General features: G+C 41.3%; 1 protein-coding gene and 1 non-coding gene across 4 annotated transcripts in view; both read right to left on the minus strand.

The window, feature by feature from the left end:
• The window catches only part of SOS2 (SOS Ras/Rho guanine nucleotide exchange factor 2), a 100,823-nt gene extending 97,260 nt beyond the window's left edge, over positions 1 to 3,563 (minus strand). For all 3 annotated transcript variants that reach the window (XM_060419144.1, XM_060419145.1, XM_004010508.5), the window contains exon 1: positions 2,849 to 3,563. In XM_060419144.1, coding sequence (XP_060275127.1) covers positions 2,849 to 2,935 — 87 coding nt within the window. In that variant the 5' untranslated portion in view covers positions 2,936 to 3,563. The remainder of the gene's footprint in view (positions 1 to 2,848) is intronic.
• A 7,459-nt stretch (positions 3,564 to 11,022) lies between these two features.
• LOC114115955 (U1 spliceosomal RNA) lies at positions 11,023 to 11,183 on the minus strand. Its single transcript, XR_003590059.1, has one exon. It is a non-coding gene; the product is annotated as a U1 spliceosomal RNA (small nuclear RNA).
• Positions 11,184 to 11,200: the final 17 nt, after the last annotated feature.

An 11,200-nucleotide genomic window follows, 5' to 3' on the forward strand; every position in this document is an offset into this window, starting at 1 on the left:
TTCAGTCCAACACTATGCTTGATTACTACTGACTGGGCTATTTTACAAACAGGTAAGATTAACTTAAAGAGATTTTTGTCCGGCACACATGCAAAATCTAATCAGCAGGAAGATAACCCCAAACTTATTGCTTATGTTCCTGTAGGATATTAACTACTTTTGTGTCCAATCCAACAATCTTACCTTGAGATTCTTTTAAGTTTCCTATAAATACTAAACCTCCTCCAGTTTTCATATGAAGTGGCTTTTAGCATGTCATAAGTAATAAATTAAGTAATAAATTGAATCAAAATCACTGATACATGTTCATTCATACTGGCATAAGGGTTTTGATTTTACCTTTCAGAAAATTATATTTTACCTGTTTTGAAGGTTCCATCAAGATGCACAAGTGAACTAACAGAACTAATTAAACAACCTTGTTCTTTTCACACACACAGATATTTCTTACAGAACTTTTGAGTTCTACATAAACCAAAACCTCAAAGTTTAGAATTTTCAGTCTATGTGGTAAACATTTTAGAGCAAGGCATCTTGGTTTTATTCATGTTTGTATTCTTAGGATCCAGTTTGGGGCCAAGTACCTACAATGTGTTCAACAAATGTTAATGAAACTAGCTCCCACATGTTTGATGGCAACATCCACCAGAGGAGAAAAGTCTTAGTAGTCTAATACTATTGCTGCTTTTACTATTAGTATTAATCCTAGTAGTGCTTGCAATAATCTGGTCAGCTGGAAGAAGGAAGCCATGTTCTAGATGCCTTGAATGTGATGACAGAGCCTCTGCCTAAGTAGCAGGAATTCTCACTGTACAAGGTCACGTGTGCCAAGTATAGACCAGAATTTAACTCATCTGCAGAGTGAACCTTGAACTCCTCAAGAACTACAAATCTAGCAAGCACTATAAACCTACGTGCTGCACGACCACAAAACTGGAGATAATCTGGAATTACAAACATCAAAAAATCTGCAACAACATTTAAAAAAAAAGTGTTCCATGGGAATATACCTCAATTCTAGAAAAGCAGTAATGTAATAAGTTAAATAAAAATTGTTTTTTTAATTCAGCTCAAAAGGCCAGATTTCCTTAGCTGTATATATTCCATAAGCAAAGGACAAACAAGAACTGTGCAATAAGGCAATAGAGAGCTACACGGCATCTGAGAACCAAGAAAACAAGCACAACATATAAATGCAAAATAACAGACTCAAAGCAAAGAACTAGGATCGGATGCTACCCTGGGTTTATTTCCAGACTAACCTGAAGATATACATCTGTATCTGTGCATGAAGGATTATTAGGGTCAAAGCTACCTATTGAAAAAGTTATGCAACACATACTCAAATTCTATTTGCTACCAGAAAATACTAGTAAGAGACCTACGCTGCCAACAACATAGGCCTACCTGATAATTGCATTCACATTTCTGTCTATGTGGTAGAAGGTTCAATCACTATCTGAGCATTTCCCTCTTTGCTTTTAACTCAGGCCAGTGTTCATTGTCACCACTCAGCAGCACACTTGCCATTTCCTTCCCTCTCCTTATAGAATCGGGTTGCCCACGGAAGGAAGGTCAATGTAATACTTTAACACCTAAAATACCTGCGAAATGATAACTGTCTAGCTGCTCTTAACCATCTCCACCAAATTCTTTAAAAAATATTACACGTTTGGCCCAAGGAAGGCAATACCTCGTCCTAAGAATCGTGAAAAAACGGCAAATCTGAAACTTGAATACGTGAGAGAATGTTTTTTACTTCAAAATACTACTACTTCTTTTCACTTAGAGAAATTTAATGTATGAAGATTTATTTTCCGGAGTAGTATTTTAAATTAACATTTATTCCTTATTATTTTAAAATTTATATTTGGTTATTTTGCACAAAAGGTAATAGGAACTACATCTGTATCAATGGCAAGGAAAGCCCATGCTCAGTATGTTTATCTTCTTCTGCCCCCATTTACACTCTTTAAACGTCTTGACCTTACAAAAGGCTTTACTATAAAAACCTATGATTATTACATATTAAAAAAATAGTACCATTATTAACTAAATTCAGAGGAAAACTGACATCATCTACAGGACAGATGCACCCTAGCGATGTACCCAAACTAAAAAGATTGATTTTTCATGAGCTGAGAGTTTTTCATCCCCTTAAAATGATTCTAAGTAATAAATTGCACTCAGTGAAGAAAATGACCAAATTTTACAGGGGAAATCTCTCCTAAACAGGGGGACGCCTATGGCAGGAAGGGTGGAGGCACTTTAAATTGACCTCAAGAATTGTAAAATCAATATCATGCCTCACTGACATTTCTCAATCGAGAAACACATCCATCACCAAAAAAAAAAAAATTACAACCTCTTAAGTGAGTGGACACCCTTCACCCTTCAAACTGCCTAAGGGAACAGCCCCAAAGAATTTAATTAAAAGTGATTACTCGGCCTAGAAACGTGCTTTTGTTTTAGAAACTGTCTAAATACCAGCGGGACTTTCTCTTGCCCGAATCCAGCCCGAGGACAACAAATTGGTCAACGGCGGAAGTCGCCTGACGAAACGACTGCAACATGAAATCCAGTTTTATGATCATAACAAAACCTTCCTTCCGGGGCCAGGCAATAACTTGAGAAAACGTCCTTTGGGACGCAAAGGCAATCACAAGCCCCTCGTCGCCGGCCGGAGAGAAAGCGCTGGGCCCTCCGGCGCCGAGCGCGAGGAAGGCGTGCAGCTCCCCGTTAGAGCGTCCAAGGGGCCGCGGCTCGGGCCGTGGCTCGCGCCCCGCCCGCCTGCCTCGGCCCCGGCACCTCCCTCGGGCCCCGAGGCCGCCCGGGCACCAGCACTGACCTTCCGCAGGGCCGAGACCAACAGTCCCCGCCATTTCGGACTGTTCTCTTCGCTGTAGAACTCGTAAGGCTGCGGCGCCTGCTGCATGGCCCCGGCGGCAGCGCCTCCGCATCGGGGGCAGCCCGCGGGCCGAAACGGGCCGGACCGGTGATCTGACAGGCAGGGCGCGGGCCGCCTAGCCTCACCGGCCGCCGCCGCCTCCCGCCCGGGCCGCGGCTACGGCCGAGGCGGCTCGGAGGCGGCGCCGGCGGGCGGGCGGGGGCTCCGGGGGCGGCTTCCTCGGCCCCGAGACCTCGCCTCGCGCAGCGTCCTCAGGGGAAGCGCGGCGGCCCGTGAGCCCGAGCGGCCCTCGGCTGCGACTAAAGCGGCGGCCTCCTTTCCCGGTGGCTCTGGCCCGCTTCTCAGGCTGCTGCTCCTCCTTTGTCTGGGTTCGCAGCCCGGCGGGGGTACAGCTGGCCTCGCCCCCGCCCCGACTCCCACTACGGCCGTAGTAGGCGGACAGAGGCGGCGGCAGCTCGTGTCCTCATCGCCTCATCTCCGCCCTCCCAACCGGCAACGCTGCTCTGCCCGGGCCGCCCGAGTCACCTCCAGAGGGCCCTGGGGACCGACCGGGCGTGCGCGTCGGGCGAGCAAGCCACACTCCTGCGTGCACAGTGCCGGCCGCCGCCGCCCCTTCAGCAGCCGCGCACAGCGCCCCAGGGCCGCCGCCAAGCTCAGGTCCCAGCAGCCGCGGCTCGGCCCGCCCCCTCCGCCGCGCGCTCATTAACCAGAGAAGCTGGAGCAGCCCCTCACGGAGCATGCGCGCCGCAGAGCTGGCACAGGCGCCGGCTGGGCGCGGGGGCCTTCCCTCGGGAGTGCGCGTCTCCAGGGCGCTCTCTGCGAGCCAGTTTCAGAAACACTCCCTAGCTCCCTGACTGCGTTTTACACACTCTTTCCCGCGACAATCCTGACTCGATGCCATTCCTCAAGCCTCAGAACTCCAGTCGTGGGAAGCAATATAGGGAGTTGGAAAGAAAGGGGTTTTCAGGCTGGACACGATGTTTAATGTATTTGTGTTCTACATGACTCCTGTATATGTAACTATTTCATAGCGTAGTGTTGTGGGGACTGAAGAAGGTGAGGAGTGGAAAGTCCTTGGCGCATAGTAGGGCCAAAAAAGGTAGACGGCAGCGTTATTCAAGCTTGAACTTAAAAGTCCTTCACTTTCACGAGGCCTTATGTGTTCACAGAAATTTCATACCGTTTTGGTAAAACTTTCTATATTTTTGCATTGTTTTCTTAATGGTGTTCTCCAAATTGTGGCGGTGTGGAGGTGTCAGGTCCCACAAAACCTGGATCCGCCCTCGGGGCCAGCCCTACTCACTAGCAACCCCCAAAAGATCCCTAGACCTTAACCCCTCCTGAACTGAAGACTCTGGAAACTTTATCGAGAGCATAAATTTCATCCCACTAAAGATGCTGAGCACATACATGAATTACAATAGATCGTTGCCAGCCAACATCCCAGAGGAAGGGAAAGGAAGAACAAGGTACCAAAAAACAGTGCCACGCCTCAAAATCAGTTCAAAATCAGTAGCAGAGCAGTTAAAACAAGCATCATTTTGTCATTTTAGCAAAATCATAATGGCAGAGTTGGAAAACTTAGGAGATCATTTTTCTAATCCGAGTATCCACTGAATCAAGAACCTTTTCAAATAGATAAGTAACAAGGATATGTGGTACAGCAAGGAAATATAGCTATTATTTTGTAATAAGTTCAAGAAGAGCAAAATATATTTAAAAATTTGAGTTATGTTGTACAACTGAAACTACTGTAAATAAGAAATACTTCCTTTAAAAAGGAATGGCCATATCCACATCCCCATATAATTAGGATAAAAGGTAGAATAATGAAATGCTTGTCTCTCCAAAGAATCTTTCCATAAGTGAGGGCAAAGGCCTTGGCTAATCTAGACCTCTTTACTTTTCTGTCTCTTCTTGAACTTCAGCTGTAAACTGCTAGGCTGTCCAGCTATTAGACTGGGGTTGTATTTTCTTATAGGAAAGTGAAGCTGGGAAGTTTCATTCTTGGCTAAGGAGATTAGGAGCCTTCTCTGAGTCAAATCAGGTCTCAAGACAGATTTTGTTCAACCAGAACTGTATTTACCTTTTTAAACCTGATGTTAATATTTTTAAATGAAGAGATTTCATGTAAAAAAATCTGGATTTCCAGCTTCTCTTGACAAAGATCGGGTAATACTGGGCCCTGCTCCCTGCAAGGGAATGATCAGTAGGCAGGGGTTAGTGGCTGCCTCTTTAGAAAAGTATGCCATCCCATTTGAAGCTGGCTAGCCTCCCCACCTGGCACTCTTCACTCTTTTATGTAACCTGCCTTGTCTCTACAAGCATCTGAGCTATGATCTCTGGGCTAGACAAACGGAAATGTGATCCACGTGCGTGTGGAAGATAATCCAGGAATGACACCAGTAAGAAGTTACCCAACCAAATGGGCCATCCAGGAAAACGTGTTGGATCCATACCCTATACTGTACACTAGGCTAACCCCCAGATGTGTCAAATATTTAAATATAAAAAATAAAACCATAAAATAATCTGTTTATAATTTCAGAGTACAAAGACCTTTCTACTATGACATAAAATGTAGCTTGATAAGTTCTATTTTTGAAAATGTATACCAAAGAAAAACATAAGTAAAGCCAAAAGGCAAACGACAAACTGGAAAAAATATTTACAACTTATTTCCTACAGTTAATCTCCCTAATATCTAAAGGAGGTCCTATAAATTTATAAGACTAAAATATAATAATAAGGATATGAAAAGGAAATATAAAATGCCTCAAACTTATTAAGATGCACAACTTTCTCATATTATAAAAAATGCAAATTTAAATTATGTTATCATTTTTTACCTATTAGAATAGCACAAATCAGAAAGTTTGATTATATACTGTGTTGGTGAGAATATGGGGAAACAGGTATTCTAATATATTGTTGGTGAGACTGGTAACTGGTCAGTCTCCATCAGAGGCACTGTGACAATATCCTAATTGCAAAGCACAAACCGTTCAGTTCAGTTCAGTCACTCAGTTGTGTCTGACTCTTTGCAAACCCATGAATTACAGCATGCCAGGCTTCGATGTCCATCACCAACTCCTGGAGCCCTCTCAAACTCACGCCCATTGCATTGGTGATGCCATCCAACCATCTCATCCTCTGTCGTCCCCTTCTCCTCCCACCTTCAATCTTTCCCAGAATCAGGGTCTTTTCAAATGAGTCAGTTCTTTGCATCAGGTGGCCAAAGTGTTGGAGTTTTAGCTTCAGCATCAGTCCTTCCAATGAATATTCAGGACTGATCTCCTTTAGGACTGGCTTGATTTCATTGCAGTCCAAGGGACTCTCAAGAGTCTTCTCCAACACCACACTTCAAAAGCATCAATTCTTTGGCACTTAGCTTTCTTTATAGTCCAACTCTCACATCCATACATGACTACTGGAAAAACCATAGCTTTGACTAGACAGACCTTTGTTGGCAAAGTAATATCTCTGCTTTTTAATATGCTGTCTAGGTTGGTCATAACTTTTCTTTCAAGGAGCAATCGCCATTTAATTTCATGGCTTTGGTCACCATCTGCAGTGATTTTCGAGCCTCAAAAAATAAAGTCACTCACTGTTTCCATTGTTTCCCCATCTATTTGGCATGAAGTGATGGGACCAGAGGCCATGATCTTCATTTTCTGAATGTTGAGTTTTAAGCCAACTTTTTCACCCTCTTCTTTTCATCAAGATGCTCTTTGGTTCTTCTTCGCTTTTTGCCATAAGGGTGGTGTCACTTACATATCTGAGGTTAGTGACGTTTCTCCCGGCAGTCTTGACTCCAGCTTGTGCTTCATCTAGCCCGGCATTCCACATGTTGCACTCTGCATAGAAGTTAAATAAGCTTAGGGTGACAATATACAACCTTGACATACTTCTTTCCTGATTTGGAACCAGTCTGTTGTTCCATGTCCAGTTCTAACTGTTGCTTCCTGACCTGCATACAGATTTCTCAGGAGGCAGGTAAGGTGGTTTGGTAATCCCATCTCTTTCAGAATTTTCCACACTTTGTTGTGATCCATGCAGTCAAAGGCTTTGGCATTGTCAATAAAGCAAAAGTAGATGTTTTTCTGGGACTCTCTTGCTTTTTTCGATAATCCAACACATGTTGACAATTTGCTCTCTGGTTCCTCTGCCTTTTCTAAATCCAGCTTGAACATCTGGAAGTTCACAGTTCAGGGACTGCTGAAGCCCGGCTTGGAGAATTTTGAGCATTACTTTGCTAGCATGTGAGATGAGTGCAATAGTTTGAACATTCTTTGGCATTGCCTTTCTTTGGGATTGGAATGAAAACTGACCTTTTCCAGTCCTATGGCCAATACTGAGTTTCCCAGATTTCCTGGCATACTGAGTGCAGCACTTTCACAGCATCATCTTTTAGGATTTGAAATAGTTCAACTATAATTCCATCACCTTCACTAGCTTTGTTCGTAGTGATGCTTCCTAAGGCCCACTTGACTTTGCATTCTAAGATGTCTGGCTCTAGGTGAGTGATCACACCATTGTGGTTATCTTCACTGTGGTCATTGTGATCTTCACTGTGGTCATGAAGATCTTTTTTTGTATAGTTCTTCTGTATATTCTTGCCATTTCTTCTTAATATCTTTTGCTTCTGTTAGGTCTGTACCATTTCTGTCCTTTATTGTGCCCATCTTTGCATGAAATGTTCCTCTGGTATCTCTAATTTTCTTGAAGAGCTCTCTAGTCCTTCCCATTCTATTGTTTTCCTCTATTTCTTTGCACTGATCGCTGAAGGCTTTTTTTTTCTTTAATCTCTCCTTGCTATTCTTTGGAAATCTGCATTCAAATGTGTGTATCTTTCCTTTCTCCTTTGCCTTTAGCTTCTCTTCTCTAAGCTATTTGTAAGGCTTCCTCAGAGAAACATTTTGCCTTTTTGCATTTCTTTTTCTTGGAGATGGTCTTAATCACTGCCTTCTGTACAATGTCATGAACTTCCGTCAACAGTTCTTCAGGCACGTTATCAGATCTAATCCCTTGAATCTATTTGTCACTTCCATTGTATAATCGTAAGGGATTTGATTTCAGTCATACCTGAATGGTCTAGTGGTTTTCCCTACTTTCTTTAAGTCTGAATTTGGCAATAAGGAGTTCATGATCTGAGCCACAGTCAGTTCCTGGTCTTGTTTTTGCTGACTATATAGAGCTTCTCCATCTTTGGCTGCAAAGAATATAATCAATCTGATTTTGGTGTTGACCATCTGGTGATGTCCATGTGTAGAGTCTTCTCTTGTGTTGTTGGAAAAGGGTGTTTGCTATGACCAGTGCATTCTCTTGACAAGAGTCTGTTAGCCTTTGACCTGCTTTGTTTTATACTCCAAGGCCAAATTTGCCTGTTACTCCAGGTATCTCTTGACTTCCTACTTTTGCATTCCAGTCACCTGTAATGAAGAGGACATCTTTTTTGGGTGTTAGTTCTAGAAGGTCTTGTAGGTCTTCATAGAACCGTTCAACTTCAGCTTCTTCAGCATTACTGGTTGGGGCATAGACTTGGATTGCTGTGATACTGAATGGTTTGCCTTGGAAACGAACAGAGATCATTCTGTCATTTTTGAAACTGCAAACCCTTGGACCTAATAAATTCTAGGATTATGTCCTATAGGTATGTGAAAGTCATATGTGAAATGACTTTGCACAAGATTATTCATTCCAGTACTGTTTGTTACAGCAAAACAAGGAAAAACACAGTAGAAATAAACAATTCAAATAATCATCAGTAGGAATAAGGGGCTGGTTCAACAAATAGTAAATCAGAATGGAACCTATAAAGTCATTTAAAAATACTAGGCCACTGTGTTCAAGCCACTTGAACATTCTCCAAGAAATGCTGCAAAGTGAAAAGAGCAGGGTGTATAGAATACAGTCTGAAGAATACGCTACCACTTGTATTTTAAAAATGGAGATAATGTTTTATTATATATATTTCTGAAAGGCTGCACAAGATATTGACAATTTTCACTGCCTCAGGGGTGAGAACTGGGTGGCCAGAGAGGGAGACTTTCCACTGTGCCCCTGTTTATGACTTGAATTTTCAACTATATGAATGTTGTACTTATTCAAAACATTAATTAAAAGCTGCTTTTTTTAAATGAAAAATTCCAACCTCACTAGAAATACCTCCTTTAAGTGTTAAAAAATAGAAGTTTTAAAGACACTAATACCATGAGAGGGAGAACCTGTGGATATGTAACAAAAACTTTATCATAAATTTGAGTTAAAATTAATATACTATCATAATAACTTGATAGTAATTTTACTTGGTTTTAAAATTTACTTTATGTAAAATTTTTAATAGCTAATTTATAATAGCATGTAAGTTTCAGCTGTGCAACATAGCAATTTAGTTATACACACACGTGTGTGTGTATATATTCTTTTTCAGATCCTTTCCCCTTATAGGTTATTATATAATCTTGAGTACAGCTGCTTATGCTATACAGTAGGTCTTTGTAGGTTATCTATCTTATACGTAGTACTATGTATATGTTAACCGCAGCCTCCTAATTTATCACTAACCTCATTCCTTCTTTCCCCTTTAGTAACCATAAGTTTGTTTTCTGTGTCTGTCTGTTTCCGTTTTGGAAATAAGTTGTTTGTGTCTTTTTTCCCCCGTTTTGGATTCCACATAAAAGTGATGGTATCTGTCTTTTTGTCTGACTTGGTTCACTTTGTGTAATAATCTCTAGATCCATCCATGTTGCTACAAATGGTATTAGTTCATTCTTTTTTTACAGCTGAGTAATATTCCATTGTGTATATATACCACATCTTCTTTATCCATCTTTCTGTTGACAGACATTTAGGTTGCTTCCATGTCTTGGCTATTGTAAATAGTGTTGCAATGAACATCGGGATGCATGCGACTTTTCAAGTTATGTTTATATATATATATATTCCCAGGAGTAGGATTTCTGGGCAATATGGTAGCTCTATTTTTAATTTTTTAAGGAACCATACTGTTCTCCATAGTGGCTGCACCAATTTACATCCTCACCAACAGTGTAGGAGAGCTCCTGTTTCTCCACACCGTTTCCAAAATTTATTATTTGCAGACTTTTTGATGCTGGCCATTCTAGCAGCTGTGAGGTGACACCTCATGGTAATTTTACTTGTCTTTCTACAATTTAGAATGGTTTTAATGAAATAACTTGAATGACCCAGTCATTTGATAACTCAAATTTTAACATCTTAAATTTTAAAAGGCAGTAAAAATGTTATCACTAATATTCTCCCATTGAAAAACATTTTCAAGAAGGGCTTACTCAACATTTCTCCCATTTACTCTCTTCTACTTCTTCAATTTATTTAAAGCCACAAGAACTGCCAGTAGCAAACCAAAGCTATGCCACAAGAAACAATAAAGGTACTTGTCACTCACTTTCATGATCCATTGCTATAGCTAACTCTGGTCTTCTTACAGTCCACCTGCTGGAAAGAAGCTGGAGCAGGCACTCAAGACAGATCATTTGCCCTATAACCATTATGGGAGTCTCATGACCAGAACCTCAATCCCCTGTAAGAGATAGCATACCAAAAATGTCTTTTCAAGAGGAACAATACTTTTGTATAAAATTCCAAGATGATTTATTTATTGCCCCCCCCCATGGAGAAAGCACTATAATATTCCCTGTGTATGAAGATGATACTGATGTCGGCTTGATATTGCCACCAGTACCAAATGGAAAGCCATTTTTGTACTCGACTGAAGCAACTCAGCACAGCACAGCATGGTAGGAAAGTACTCCACTTTTTACCCCAAATACAAACTACTCTACCTCATTTTTATGTTATACACAAGGACAAGCTTTTTCTTTTTTTTAATTGACTGCTATCTAAATCCTACAATAGTTCATGTTTCAAACATAAAGTTTACATGAATCAGAATTTAAAAAAAAAAAATCTTTATTTCTCCATGTCCTGTGTCATATTCACCACCATTCAGTGCCCATGTTAAATGGATGATGCACTAAAGGTTATCTTCAGTATTAGATAAACACAAACCACTGGACCCCTAGAAAATGTTATTGAGGGATCTCTATCATTAAAACAGAAAAAAAAAAAAACAGGGGAAAAAGTGAACACAGTCCCCCACTACCACAAATTATGCAGCAAAGTTTCCCACATTTGGGGAAATGGCAAGGGTCAGCATATCTGGAGTACAATAGATGGTCTGTACACTGGAAAAACCACCTTCATGTAGGTATCTCCCCTGCCAGGCAAGTATTGAATCAAGAGTTTTTA

This window comes from Ovis aries, chromosome 7, assembly GCF_016772045.2.
Source record: "Ovis aries strain OAR_USU_Benz2616 breed Rambouillet chromosome 7, ARS-UI_Ramb_v3.0, whole genome shotgun sequence".
Lineage (NCBI taxonomy): Eukaryota > Metazoa > Chordata > Mammalia > Artiodactyla > Bovidae > Ovis > Ovis aries.